Source organism: Anarhichas minor, unplaced genomic scaffold (assembly GCF_050575085.1).
Source record: "Anarhichas minor isolate MPS153535 unplaced genomic scaffold, ASM5057508v1 ptg000025l, whole genome shotgun sequence".
In the NCBI taxonomy this organism is placed as follows: Eukaryota; Metazoa; Chordata; class Actinopteri; order Perciformes; family Anarhichadidae; genus Anarhichas; species Anarhichas minor.
This window is the reverse complement of record NW_027466471.1, coordinates 12,405,820-12,421,475: the sequence shown is the minus strand read 5'-3', so window position 1 is coordinate 12,421,475 and position 15,656 is coordinate 12,405,820. Positions and strand designations below refer to the sequence as shown.

At 45.4% G+C, this 15,656-nt stretch overlaps 1 protein-coding gene across 7 annotated transcripts in view; it reads left to right on the top strand.

Moving 5' to 3' along the window:
• The window catches only part of setbp1 (SET binding protein 1), a 54,389-nt gene that overhangs the window by 14,536 nt on the left and 24,197 nt on the right, over positions 1-15,656 (top strand). For 6 of the 7 annotated variants that reach the window (XR_012956079.1, XM_076098833.1, XM_076098835.1 and 3 more), the window contains one exon: positions 13,319-13,902. Coding sequence is in view for 6 of the 7 variants with exons in the window: in XM_076098833.1 (XP_075954948.1) it covers positions 13,474-13,902 (429 nt within the window). In the remaining variant the exon portion in view is untranslated. Of the gene's footprint in view, positions 1-6,439; positions 7,417-13,318; positions 13,903-15,656 lie in introns of those variants that run through there. The other variant, XM_076098838.1, reaches the window with a different exon arrangement.

Here is a 15,656-nt window from a genome sequence, read left to right as displayed (position 1 = left end):
GCAGTACTGTTATGTTCAAGACAGTTTGCCTTTTTTTCATTTTTTTTTAGCAGTTACCAGTTTGACATTGGTCTCTTGGGAGTCTCTTCTGTCAGTTAGGAAGGTTTTGTGATCCATGCACCGCTGAACACATCTCTACATCCTATCTCCATACATATAGATACCCTCCCATCCCACAGGATTAGGCACGGCTCCTCTCCTTTGACCCTCCCTGCCTCTCACACACACACACACACACACACACACACACACACACACACACACACACACACACACACACACACACACACACACACACACACACACACACACACAAACTCACATGCACCCTTTCTCTCTTCCACTGACTTTCATTTTCATGTTAAGTTTGACAAGAGGAGTGTGAAGGATCAGCAGGCCTAATACACCCCTCAGTCTTCCCTCAGATGCCTGCACATTCATATCCTGACAGCTCACAGATGTGACTGACAGGACCGTATGTGCCCATGCAACCATGCAGAAAAGAGAAGAGGAGAGGAGAGAAGAGAAGAGACTTCAGCAGCAGTCTAAATCTTTACTGGCATTGTATCATCAACCTTTAGGGACACACAGGCGGCCTAAACGTGGAACATAACTGTCCGGTGGCAGACATAACTCAGACCCACTTACATCATTCGCTCTAAAACAAATGTGGCATCTTGATATCCTCCTCTAATTCTTGTTATGATTTGAGGGCATTCTTGTGCTCATCCCTCTCAGTCTCTTGCTGAGGCTGTGGGTGAGGAGAGTGGCAGCTGAGTTATGGAGGCATAAGTGATTCTGGTGGCGTTTACACAGTTTTTCACAGTAAATCTCATGATAGCATGGGTAACATTACACACAATAACTCACTCTGGTTATATGTCACATTAGCAGATGGTGATGCTGTTGAGCTAGTGTGTGTGCATGTGTGTGTGTGTGTGTGTGTGTGTTTGTGTGTGTTTAGGCCTACCTCTGTTTGACGGGCAGGAGGAAAGTGAAACCACAGGGCTGTTTATCAAACTCATAGGAAGTAGGTGTTGTTAAGCGAGGACGTGTCGCACCACCACATCCTGCTGCTGGGAGGCAGCTTCAGATGGGACAGTGTTCACACAATGTACAGTAAACAACAAATGCAGGCCAGTTGTTTTTTGTGTGTTTGTGTGTACCTATGGTATGTGGCCACTTCATTCAACACTGTACACTGATTGTATAGCCATGATAATCTGGCCAGTTGTCTTTGAGAGAGTGAAGAGGAGGCCTTCAGTTGGTCCCTGACAATGTTTTTTTTTTTTTTTTTACAGTTAATTTCCTCTTTGCATAACCCTATCTAACACTAGTTCTGTCACACACACTAACAACTGGGAGATTTGATTAAAAGCTTCAGTCTGCCCTAAACACATCTAAAAAGATTAGGATGAATTTCGGACAGAATTCTGGTTATTGTACATTAACCTCCTCTTTCTGTTTTAGTTGGTCATATTGCTCCATTGGACATTTTAGCCGGATTACTTGCCCTCTATTAGGAAAAAATATTGGAAAGATAAGGTTGAAAAGGAATTTCGATACACTGACTGAATGTGTATAGGTGAAAAAATGATTCAGCGCTATCGCAGCGATCCGTATCATACACCTGCTACGTCTCTGTCTGCGTTTTACTCTCAGAGTCTCAGGGGATGTGGCAGTGTTCTCTCATCAAGGGAGTTTTCCTCTTTGTTTCTGTTTCTGACTCTCTCACACAGGCCCACACAAACACGCACACAACTGCAGCTGTATCTGACCACATGCAGTTATAACACAACAGGATGTTGTAGGGTGGATGTTTGAGGTGTGAAGGTTCACACAAGTCGTGACAAACAATATCTGTTCCTGAGAACTAATTATTCATTATTCATGCGTATAATGGACGCTTTCATTCTTAATATGTTGCATGTTTTTTCCTTAATAAAGTGTAAAAGCCAGGATTGAACCCAAATGTATCTAACTTCTGACAGTGACTTACTGCAACCACTCACAGTCCACAACATTATTCACTTTGCTCATTTCACATTTATTTTTTTGCAAATGTCTGTAGTGACAAGACAATACAAAAGCAGAAGGACAAACAGAAGGACAACCATTATCTTCCTTGCTGCCGTTTGTTTACAACCAACGCAGAGATTCATCAAATTGGTGCTGTCAGTCCCGGGCTCCATTGTTAGACGCCAGAACTGTCAGTTTGAATAAATATTAGGGCAGAATTTATTCTTTTTGCTCTCTATTGTCTTCCTCCAGCATCTGAGGCATCAGCATACACCGGGGCTTGTGGAGGACTTCAAGATGAGCCCACTTGATAGCTCGGCTCATACAGAGACAACATTATGATAATGTCCCTATAAGTAGCAGGGGGATGGGCGCAGTGTCATCTCTTCACATAAACAGAGCCAGCGGGGAGTCCGCAGTCAACTGCATTTAGGGCTGTCTTTGTTGTTGTCTTAGCTCCCATCTGCGTTGTTGTTTTGTTCTGGTCTGCATCTCCTCTCAGACGTCGTTATCGCTCTCATTAGAGGAATCTCTATCTCAGCCCCAAATGGAGAACAAAGTCTTCCAATAACTTTTTCTCTCCCTTTGTTTGTGTGTGTGTCTAGCGTTGTATATGCAAGTGTGACTGCATGTGCAAACAGCAGGTGGCCACTTTAGTCCTTCAGAGAGACTGTACACCGTGTGCCGAGCAGTTCTGTTTTAATGAATTGCTGAGTGTTGCCTATATGTTCAGTTTTTTTGTCTTAATTACTGGTGAACAGTAGGGAAATACATTTGGAGACACAAATAGAGGATGTGTGAAATGTGGGTTGCAGGGTGGATTCAAACAGTAGGTAGGTAAATTAGGGAGAAGAAAAGGCCATTCTGGTTCATCAGAGTGTATCAAGAGCAGGAGATAGCCCGAGTAGTGTGTTATCCAAGAAGTCGTTTACTTCATTAACCCAGCCAGATCACGGAGGCCTCAGTAATCAACCTTGTCACACGTCCCATTAACTTCTCACTCTATCAGCATGGCCCTTGCTCCTTCTGACACACACACACACACACACACACACACACACACACACACACACACACACACGCACACACATATGCACTGTTTCTCACATCTGTATCTGCAACACACAAGGGCACGCTATCACACACACAATTGCTTGTTCCTTGCATGCTTTCAATGTCTTACTCACGGCGACAACCTTTTCTCCTGTGCGCACACACGCGTGCACACACGCACACACACACACGCACACACACGTGCACACTCTCTTCCTCTCTCTCAGCTAAGCCCATTACCTCTGTCAGTCCCAGGGGTCTCTCAGCACTGATGAACCCTCTGCTGCCCTGTGAGATTAGTGGACTCCCTGAGAGAAGCCCCTTCATTGATTGAACGTGAGTCTCTCCTGCTCACAATGTCAGCTCAAGGTTGGCATGTTGACTCTGTCTTTCCCGGCGCAGTCAAGTGCTGTAGCTTTGTTATGAATACCAGTGTATTATTATTATTTAAGCTCTGCTGACTCCACTGCTTATATTATTCATAAAGACAGTCAACCAATTATTGACATTCACCTTCAGAGCTTCTCTTTTCTTCCTTTCTAAATCCTCCTCTCCAGTGGCCCCACTTAAAACATTTGCCAAAGCATTTATTAATTGTTAAATCTGTTTTTTTTCTTCACTTCTTCATCTCAATCTCCTTTCTCCCCATCGATGAAACCACAGAGGAACTGTTGCCACATAAAAGCCTCGGCATTTGGTAAAGTGGTTTGAATGAGATTCACTTTTATGTATTGCAAATCAGGCATGGGGAGGCATTTACTTTGCATCCCACTTGAGGGAGTGAAGATGTTTCCGACAAAAAGGCAGGGAGACATGAAGGAATGGGGCCAGCTCTCCGTCTGTATAATAGAGAGTTAGATAAATGGCTGGATCAGGAAGACAGATTGATCTTTTTATGTTGAACTTGATGAACATGAATGATGCAACAGATTTCCTGTAGCGGTGAATAGAGATGAAAGCATTATCTAGATATTTAGATCATTCAGACAGGAGCCTTGCCCTGCTCCGCTGTCTCCTTCTTCCCCATCATAATTCAATATTTACAGTTTAAGCTGGAAAACTGCTCCCTCTTGGCTGCCTGTATCTTGTATCCATGGCAACAGATTCAAGAACAGAGTGCGGTCTGTATCTTGCCATGTGTGTGTGTGTGTGTGTTTGCATGCGTGTCTATGTGTAATGTTTACTGATACACTGCAATTGATTGGTTGTTGGGGAGCAGCTGTTGACCCCCTCACTCTCAGGGGTCTCTTTGTATTTTTGCACACATCCCAAATCAATAGACACACATGAATGTGAACAAACACACACACACACACACACACACACACACACACACACACACACACACACACACACACACTCATTTGTTATTCTATACTCGTGCAGTCTTAGAATTTATCTCCAAAACCCTACAATCCACATTAACCGTGATCCTGATTTTAATTTTGAGCTCAGCTTACAACCCTAAACCCAGTTATAACTCTAGTTCTTTATTGAACATCATTCCCTGAAATAACCCAGAATTATCTTAAAAGCAAGGAGCAATAATGATAATAATCTCACAATAATTGCATTTGGACCTCATAAAGATGTAGTTCAAATGCACACAAACACACACATGCAGTAATACAATAGTGGCCCCATGCCCATAAGTGAGTGAATGGGTTATACAGAGTTGCTGTTATGAAAACACTCCCAATGAGTAGAGACTCTTTATACACACACATAACACGTTTGTGAATCTAATCAATGTGCCACAGCAGGGGAAGTGAAAAGTAACAACAGCCAAACCACCGACGGCATTGCACAATTTTGAAGTTTGAAACTGTGCTGAAGTGTTTACATGTTACTGAGCACACACAATCACAAATACCACCCCGGCTAATGAAATACCTCCCAGTGGGTGCTCAACACGTGGGCATGCGCAGGCAACTGCACACCCACACTCACACGCCGGGGATGAGAAACAGCTAGTAACTGTGGGGCACCGAGAGGGAAAGGTCATCTGACCTCATTTGCATTACTTGTTAATGTTAAAGGATGTTTTCCATACAAGGAAGGTCAAGGTTTGCATGGAGATGCAATATAAACACAACTTCTGACAATGATGAATTACTGTAATGGAACAACTGTGGCTTGTTCAAGGTTGGTTGATGTGGGTGTTCCGCCCTGCTGTAATTTGACATATTAAAGGGAAAGCACCAGCACACGGGCACACCTTAATCTACCTTTATTCACCCACTCAATTCCACTCACACACCCTTCCTGTCTTCTTCTGAAGCAAGCGAGTGTTGTGGCAACTTTTGTCTCAGTGATCACACATGTTAAATTGGACTTAATTATACTGCGCCTGTCAAATAACGTCATCTCAAGTCATCCAAGCAGTTTCGGTTTATGGGCAAACCGTTAAGACAATGGTGATAAACGTTATTTATAGGTTACCCCACGGGATTGCAAAATGTTTCATGTCAAAACTTCCCTGAGGATGTGCAATAAAACATCTGATTCGATTTATGTTTTTCGTAATGACTCAGCAGAGGTTTGCATGGCTGTCTCATTGTAGATGAGAGAGTGGAACCACTGATTATTTTCTTTCTCACACTTTAGATCCATTCTCTTTAGCTGTCTGTGCTTCAAAACTATTCATTTTGAGGATAGGCCTATTTTGTGATCATCGGTTTTGTAGGATGTTATTCATTCATTTGATGTATTTACATTTGAAGAATTTGAATCCACTGTGTGTCTTCATTCATATTTAAATTGACAATTTAGCAATAAGTGTAAGTGTTTTGTTAACCTTAACTATTCTTTTAATATTTAATCTAATTCTGTGTTATGTGTTTTGCAAACTCTGTGTTGAATGTAGAATGTGGTGCTGCTATCTTGGCCAGGACAGACACTTTAAACTAAAGTTAAGTGAGGACCTTTCCCGCCTCATATTTCTGAGAGGCATACCTGTGAGTTTACCAAGAAGGACCATAGATGTTCAAATGGAGTCTGACATTCTCTGGTATTAGACTATTATCTGGTCAATGTCGCAGCAAAGTGGTGTAGCGACTGACCCAAACAGGATTGACCAGGTTTCAAGCCTCTGATTTGGTAAAACTCATCATCTGTTGAACTGCCAAAGCAGCAAAAGTAATATATAAACATTTAATCGTTGTTGTTTCAGACATTTTTAACCAAAATTCAATATTTATAATGATCCTACACGTTTATCCAATACATATTCATGTTAAAAATAATTATGCAGGCATGCATCAGTATTTGTTGAAAAAAGTGCAAAACTTCACGCAGTCCTTACAGTGACTCAGTCAAAACAGCAGGCCTCTTGCCAGATGTTGCTTTCACCCTGTGTATTACAGTCCCACGGGAGAAGGCCATGGGATTTAGGGGAAGGTTGCAAAAGGAGACGCGCTGAGCGTGTTTGCTGCCAGCTGGAGGCGATGTCGCTCCTCCTCTCCTCTCTCCTCTGCTCTGCTCGGCCACTGAGCTTTCAGTCTGCTGGGTGAGATCATTACCAGACACCAGGCTCCGGGACCTGACATTCACCGATCGGAAAAGCAAAGAGAGAGAGAGAGAGAGAGAGAGCGAGAGAGGGAGAGAGAGAGAGAGAGCGAGAGAGAGAGCGAGAGAGGGAGAGAGAGAGAGAGAGCGAGAGAGAGAGCGAGAGAGAAAACCCTGATCCGATGCAACCGGCGAGGTTGAAAGCGACCCAAACCACCGTCTCCTGCCTCGGCTCCTCAGTCTCCCGTACTGACGGATGATAGCGCGGTCTGGCTGCTGACATTTTCCCGCTGGATTTGGGCTTGTAGTCGGATGCGGGCTTGTTTTGACTGCAGTAATAGTCCAACTCCCCCCCCCCCCCTCTCCTACCCTACCAACCGAGTAGCGGATTTGCGAGGGATCTCAGCGCTGTGCAGCTCCCCGAGTGACCAGTGATCCTGCAAGGCACCGGGAGACGCTCTCTGCACCGCCGCGGCTCCCACCGCACGAGTCAATCCGCACGAGCCTCTAAAGATCTTATTTCTGCGAGGATTGGACATAAGCGCCAAGTTTCCAATTGGATTCCCCCCCCCGTGTGTCTACCTTGCTTCTGTCATCAGATCGGCTGCAAATCCTATTTTCGCTTTTTTTTTCTTTCCTAAGCACCGTTGACGCCATTTTCCTCGGGGTTTTCTGTCAAAAGATATATACCTACATATATCCTGGCACCGTTTGACAGCTCCCCGGGAGGCTGTCATCCCATCCGTCGCTTGTGTAAAATGTGTCTAAATGGATTGTAAATGATCTTGATAAAATATTTACACGTTAGAGCCGAGTGTGTGACAACATTAGACATGGGTAAGTAGTCCCGGTTGACTCGCCACATTCCACACCTGAATACACCTTTTCTACAAATGTGTTTCATGTTCTTATAAATGTTAATAACTCATATGTGTCTGCTTTTCACGTTTGCTTTTTACATGCTACCTGCACCAAAGTAGTTTGTTTGATATATATTATGCTATGTCTCTGCCGTTTTTATTGTGTAATTGACGTGAAATATGTGGAATTGCTTGTAGTTACATGCCAACAAATTCCGACTAAACATACGCACGCGTGCACATACTCAGAGCACCACGCGCACAGTCACGCACGTAGACACAGACCGCCCAAAACAATGCTGTACCACTCAGTCTCCATGCACACTGTGTAATACCTTGGTAATTAGATAGTACTAAGATAAACAGCTAATTAGGTCAATGGGGTGAAGTGTCCACTACACGTTGATCAAGGACCAGCTCAACCACGGCTGTTCACACTTAGTTTAAATGTTGTTCTACTGGATCCAGCACCTTCATAGTCCATCACATAGCATCACAGTCTGTGACATGCATGCATGAGAGAGCCGATGGTTGGTTCTCCTTCAGTCTGTCAAGAGTTACGTCATATTGAACTGTATCCTACAGCATATTTTAAATATTTCTGGTTTGGATGGATCTACTTGTTCTGGTCGAGTTGTGGAGGCTGGAGAGGGACAACTCAACTGCCACATGAATGATGTCAAGTGCTGTGGAAGTTGCTATTTGAAGCACACTCAGTATGCGAGGAGTGTGTTTCATTCCTCACTTTGCATTCAGTCGGTTTTGTTTTTCAAATGTAGCACAAAGTCCACACACGCCACTGTAGCGTGAGTACAGGGATGCCAGCGTACATACAAATGACATGTAGTGGGCTTGGTGGAAGCCAGCGCTCCTCCGCTCTGGTTACGTTTAGCAATAGCTGATCACTTTCACGTGGGGGGTCAGACATTTTGGCCATGCTCTGGCTGTGTGGAGAAAGATGACGGGAGAAAGTGAATGAGAGTATGCCAGTGTTATCAGCAGCCCCCCCCCCCCACCCCAAAAAAAACCTCAGCCACAACCACAGCACCAGAAGATAAATAGACAAGCCCAGCTGAGGGAAAGTGTGGAAAAATGTTCAGGGAATGACGGTGTGGAAATGAGTGCTGGATGAAGAAGAAGAACAAGGGCATGAGAGGAGGCAATTGTCAGAGAAGTGCGTGACTAGATGTAAAGAAATGTGCTTGAGGGATTGATCGTAGAGGTGATTCAGACTCGGACAGAACCATTGATCTTGTCTTGTTGAAACTCCGGCAGCATTTTTGTGACGTAAAAGTATGAAGTATGAAGTATGAAGACTATTAAACCCCATATTAGGTAATGAGATGCCCATGCCACCTTTAAATGAAAGCATGAGAAACTGATTAGGTGTATCCCCTTCTGAGCTGGATGCCTCGGGTCGAAGTAGGATCACAGAGGAGGGGAGGAGGGAATGTGAACGGGATCCAAGGACAAATCTAACTGTTGGCAGGCTCTCTTAGCAGAATATCAGCACTGGAGCACCTTTTGGCAGAGCACACAGAAAGAGGGAGGGAGGGAGGGAGTGAGGGAGAGGAGAGGTAGGAGGGTAAAGGAGAGAGGTAGCACGGAGAAGAGGGGAGAGAACAGAGGTTTGGGGAGGGGGTGAGGTGAGGGGAAGGAGGAAGACAGTTGGGGAGAAGGGGAGGTGTTTTTGCTGACAGCCATTTTGTGGCTTCTGCTGCAGTTAAAATGGTTTAACATTCATCTGCTTCTGCGGGGTAGTTAGGTGAGGATGGTTTTAGTGCTACCTGGCATATGGCTCATCCAGAGGAGCGTGTGCATGCGGGACTGCACAGAGCGCCTGCAAGGCCATAATTGTCGATTACGGCTGTCCCGCACATGGTACTTTATGATTGTCCTTCTAGCTGCCCTACAGCTGAACACATGCGTGTGCCATCCTTCCTAAGCTGGGGAAGGGAAAGGGTTTTATTCCGTTTTTCAAATTCCAAATAGAAGTTCTTAGTGGTCACTTAAAAAAACACACTACGCTCTTTGATGCGGACAGGGTAAAAAGATGGCTTCGTTCACCGTGCTGTGCTCTGAGGCAGAGGACTAATAGACTTCCAGTTTGAAAACTCGTGCTTGTGCCCACTGGATTTGGAAGTATTAGAAGGCCGGGGCCATTCCTTTTGATTTGTCTCCAACCAAAGATTGGATCCTTCTAGCAACATTGGTTTACGTGATTGCCCCTTCACTAGAGGGGCTGGAATAAAAGAGAAAAAGAGATAAATGAAAAATGAAAATGGCAGACAGACAACGTTCATCATCCCTCTGAGATACTCATCTACAGCCAGGGATGGCAGAGCCTCTACTACACTCTCACATCAAAGAAAAGGAGAAAAAGAGACTCTTCACCTTGTGCAATCACACGGGCATTTGGTGTGCTTGTGGATGTGTAAATGTGTGAGCCTGTGTGTGCGCATCTGTCTGCTAGTGTGTATGAGCTATTTTTGAGTCCACCTCAGGCACTGGGCTGCTGGGTATGCAGCCTTAAAAGGTTGTGTTTCTGCTGCCATCTCTCTCTCCCTCTCACTCTGTCTCTCACTCACACTCAGACTCTGTCGTCCTCTGTTTTGTCTGTATCATTCACCATCTCTGTTCTGTCCATCTGCATTCCATTATCGATGCTTTATCATAATTGTTTTTCAAAGGCCAAGGCAACATGCTGGAGGAGCGTCTCACTCACAGCCTCTCACATCCAGCACAGCGGATGACCTTATGCTTTTTTTTTGAGAGGGAAGCTGGTTAACGCTGGTAGTTTTGAGAACATAATAAAGCTATTTATGCAGTGAGTCTGGCCTCTCACAATCACCCTGCTGTCTGAGGCTAGTCGAGGTGTGTATGTGTGTGTGCGTCAGTGTGTTTGCGTGTAAGAGAGAGAGAGAGAGGAGACAGTGAGGCTCAGGCTAGGCGAGGGAGGCCCGAGGAGGGGTCAGACTTACATAAACTCTCAGCCTGTCTGCCAGTAACAGAGAACTAACACAGCTTTGGGCAGCAAGCAGCAGGGAAGGAGGAGGAATATGACCCAGCTAAGTGGTTTACACAGTAATGGCCCAGAATGAAGAATGTACTAATGCATGACACCATTTTGTTGTCATACTGGCTTATATTTGTGAGAGGAGTCTTAAGAGCGCCACCCAAAGTATAGCGGTTTCTTGTGTGTGTGTGTTATGTTGTAGTTGGCAGCTGTCTCTTTTTCCTGTCATTGTCCTAAGTCACATGACAGACAGGTTGGCTTTCACACATGCCATGAGAGCGAGTCACCAAGCTGACATTAGGGACTGGGAGGCTCCTGGAGGTGATGTGGGCACTGCACGATCAAGTTGGGTCTGAGCCTGGACTCTCTATCTGTTGGTTATCCCTGTAAAACTTTGAATACTAAAACGTTACTGAGGGACCACAGTGGTGGTTTTTGCATGTTGTAGTCCATTAAATGCAAATGATCTACACTGTACATCACTTCTGACATTTTCCTGAAGTGCACCATATGTTTTCGGACTGCTTTCCCAACTTCCAGGCAGCCAGTGGTTTCTATTGGTCTTAATGGGGTATGAAAATCATCTGGTAATCCATCAAACTGAACATTCAGCCTCATCTACGTGCGCGTCAGTGTTACTGATTGATGTAACCCTCGCCGTCCTGTTTATGCAGCAAGCAGGGGCTGTTTTATAACTTTTTAGTCGAAGAGTTGAATCAAGTAGGCTCTGGCATCTGAGATTTTACTTTTCAATATTTGTTGTCTTGACATCAAACTCAAAAGACAAACAATGACAGTGTAGAAAGAAATGTATTACCATGTGAAAATAATACAGAATAAGGCAGACTTGAGACTCAAGTTCCTTTTCATACTGCACTTAATGAATGAAAATCAATGACTTCCAGGAAAGTTGGAAATCAATCTGAAAAAGCATTTGTATGTTTTGGAAAATGACTGGCAGTATAAAGTTGGCCGTGTAGTATAAGTGACTTGGAGTTCACAAGCTTAAACATGCAAAACCACTGTATGGTGCTTTAGGTCCTTTTCATTCTTAACCGCCATGGGGTTACCAGAACCTACATCAACAACCCTTATGAGTCAGCTTTGAAACACTGTGGTTTCAGATTGGCAAACTTTACGGCTAAAGAGAGGGTTTAGTAGAAACAAACCTTTTCATTTTTATTTAATGTAGCAAATGCAGAAGTTAAAATGACTGACCATTGACTTTGACCTCAGGGTTGGACTCTGTTTATGTGCAGTCTTACACTTAAATACCGCTGTGGATTATGATTATTCCATCACACTGTAAGCACGGGGCAGCATGGTGGTACAGTATTTAGTGCTTTTGCCTCACAACGAGAAGGGTCTGGGTTTAAACCTGGGTTTACTCTGGTTCCCTCCCACATGCAGGTTAGGTTAATTGGCGACTCCAAATTGCCCATGTGTGCCCTGTAATTGACTGGCGACCTGTCCTGTACCTAACCTCTTGCCCAATGTCAGCTGGGACCCTCTAAAAGGATAAGCGGGTGTAGCTGGATTGATGGCCTGTAAGCATGTGCTGTGGGGCCTGTTGGGTATTATGACGGGATCAGCTGTTAGTACAGTAGCGGGGGCTGGTACAAGAGTGCACACTCACACACACATCTTCTTTCAGAATGTCAGAGAGTGTATTAGCAGAGTGTAGGAGGTGGGCAATTCTCAGTATATACTGTAAACCTTTTGTGCTCTCGGGTTTGTAAGCATTGTAAGTCTGCAGTAAGCTTTTACTTGAGTCATGTCCGCAGGTAGGGGTCTAGTCTGGGTTCACATCAGTGTAAACGGTGTCAGTCTAGGCTCAGTGTGTGAGACAGCATTCCCCACTTCCAGCTCAGTCATGCTTCATGTCATATTGACTGATGGGATTCCCTGGAGCTGTAGTGAGAAGTGTAGTCCAGTGTTTGTTTTGGTTGCTTTCTGTTTATACGCCTGTGTGTAAGTAAGACTGTGTAAGTACATCTGTGTGTATGTGTGTTGATGCACTGTAAGTATGTAATATATATCTGCGCCGGCATGCGCAATGATCCGAAAAGGAAAACCTGAATCCCGTGAGAAATGGCTACCACAACATTTTCTCTAGAGAGCAGAAATAGCAGCAGGGGTGCATAAGTGTGCTCTGCAACACTGTCCTTTGTATGTCTATTAATGTGCAAGTTTTTCATGCATGTGTGTATCAATGCCACTGCATGCATGTGTAAAACAGTTCAGACTCTGGTTTTTCCAGACCAGCTCGTAAACCACATCTGGGGAAAGAATTTAGATTCCTTCCCTCTGTCTTTCTCTGCTGCCTTCCCTTCTCCCCATGTGTGACTCCCTCCCTCCTTCCCTGCTCTGGTGAAAAGAAAAGAAAAACAAAAGTCAGCTTCTTTCATTTTTTTCTGTCTTGTGTCCTCGGGCTAACTTCAGCCTGGTTTAAGAGCAGTGAAGAGGAATGTCTTATTTTGCGCTGATCACTCTAGTGTCTGCCCGACTGTGCTTCAGATCTGTCGTGGGGGACAGAACGAAATGGAGGGAGACAAGATTAGCAAAGAGTGACTAAAGAAGAGAGCAGAGAGAGAGAGGGAGGCAAGTGGTAGTGGGTGTCAAAAATGAGTTTATGCAAGGTACAAAATGCAAATCAGAGCGCTGCAGCATGCCCCCACAGCTCTGTGATGAGCTTGTGTGTTTGTCTACATACATAACAGGCAGCTGATGTTGTTGATGACAGCAGACAGGCCTGTGCCGAGCTGAGAGGTAGCACTGGAATGGAAGCTATATGTGGATGACAGGACTCTGTTTTAGTCGCCCTTCTTTTCCTAATCGTATAATTCACCTGCTCTCTTTGCAGGCTGTCCCTGGCTTCGCTGTGTTCCTGTGGGTCCAACCCACCCCCAGTAGCTGACTGACAACAACCAACCAGCCCGACAGACAACTGTTCTCTATCTTCCTATTGGCTGGCTGCCACAGCTTCCCCCATCCTGACTGGCACTGGCGGGAGCGTGGATGGAGCCAAGGGACCTGGTTGGCTCGGCCCGACCCAAAGAGGCGGAGTTACAGGGAGGCAGGGTGGGGCCGAATGAAGAGGCACAGGAAGGAGCAAGGGCCATCGGTTTGGCGCGCAGCGACGATGTGATTAACGCTGCCATAAGCGAAGGGGAGGGGCCAGAGGAACAGGGGGAGGGGCTTCTGGAGGAACAGGAGTTCTCCATCAAGGAAGCAAGTTTCCAGGAAGGAAGTCTAAAGCTGAAGATTCAGACCACCAAGCGCACCAAAAAGCCCCCCAAGAACCTTGAGAACTACATTTGCCCACCTGAAATCAGGATGACCATCAGACCTCCAGCTGGAGAGGGCAAAGGGGGGCGGCATGGACGAACAGGAGGCGGAGCAGGGCGGGGCCAGAAAGACGAAGAACGAGGACCCCCCAGAAAAAGGGTAAGTCCCCATCTCTGGAAGCACTGCCCCTCAGGTCTGATGTTAGTAGGTGTGTAGTATGTCCTATACAGTATCTTTTTCTTAAGGTTGAGTTTCCACTTTTCTATCTCAACATCTTTGAATTGACCACTCCCTCTCTCATACGCTCCACCTCTCTCTCTCTCTCTCTCTCTCTCTCTCTCTCTCCCTCTCTCCCCCTCTCTCTCCCTCAGTAGCTCGTTTCCCTGCTTGGTTACACAAGGTCAAAGTTTGCTGCGTAATTGAAACCAGTCGTGGCTACCTGAGATCACACAGTGACACACACACACACACACACACACACACACACACACACACACACACACACACACAAGCACACACTCATAAGAGCTGAGAATAGGGCTGACATAAGCAAGTGACAGCTGGTGTCTACTCTCTCCATTTGTGGTCATATGCACAGAGACATTTCCTGTCTCCTCTCCTCTCCTCTCCTCTCATGAAATCAGCTTTTGTGGGTCACGCCTCTTCATCCCCCTCCTCCATCACACCTTTTACACACTACACTGATGTTTCGTGTGTGTAACACTGTGTACGTAAAGGTCCTTGGGGGAATCTAGTGTTTGTAGTGTGTGTTGACCTACACAGTGGTGTGTGTGTCCAAACCTGACAGCCATCTCAATGGCACTGAGCTCGACAGGCCCAGCATGATCATGTCAGCGTGATGCTGGGACGCGTTTTGTTCTGTTGTGCTTCAGTCTTCTGGTTCAGGTTCTAACTCAAATTTAAAATGAAATTACATCAGATATAGTGTATTTCTGCTACGCAAAGCTAATCATTTTTTCCAATGAACTACTCTAAACAACATTCAAATAAAGCAAGGAACACCTGTTTTGGTTGAATTGGTAAAAAAAAAAAAAAAAAACCAGTAAGCCTTTGCAGCTGGTGACAAGAGGTTGGAAATTGATTTCTTCATAAGCCGAAGATGGTTGGAAACCGCTGCTCTACATGAATGTATGTTTGGTTTTTTAAATAATTGGAACATTGATTGAAATCACCGACCAAATCTGACACCTTGTGCTTAAAGTCTGAGCGGTGATTCAAATGCGTAGTTGCCACCTAATTGGAAGGAAAGCACGGAGGTGTTGCTTTGTCATATAGCCAGATTTTGACGTCACCCACAGTGTTAGCGAGTAGTCTGCAGGATGTCTCACCACATAGTGGCTTATGAGTATGTCCGTCCTGCTGTCATCTTTCTGTAAATAAAGTATGAAGAGGCGTGTTTAATCCATGAGTGAGCTGAGTGAGCTGAACCCTGCACTCTTATATTTGGGCAGCCATTCCTAATCCGCCATCGGTCCCCAATTGGAAACTCACTGCTACAGTATGATTGACAGAGGTTGTCATAGTGACGGGGGTAGCAAGCTGGTCTCTATTGAGATTTGAGGTTTGGGGGTGGGGGGTGGGGGGGGGAGTGGAGGATGTGTTGGTGTTGATCCAGATCAGTTTCAACCCCTCATTCCCTACACTCTGTCCCTCAATCAGGCCCCCCCATCCCCCCCCTACATCCTTTTCCCTCCATCCACCCATCACCTGCCACCCCAAGGGTGTAATACAGGCAGGCTCACTGGAGAGGAACGGGTTAAAGAGAGAGGCTGGGCTGCTTTCTGTCTCTCTGTCTCCCTCTCATATGTGTGTATGTGTGTGTGCGTTGAGGTTAAATACTCTCTTTGTGGTGTGTGTGAGGCTGTGTCAGAAGGGGAGGGGAGGCGAGAGGG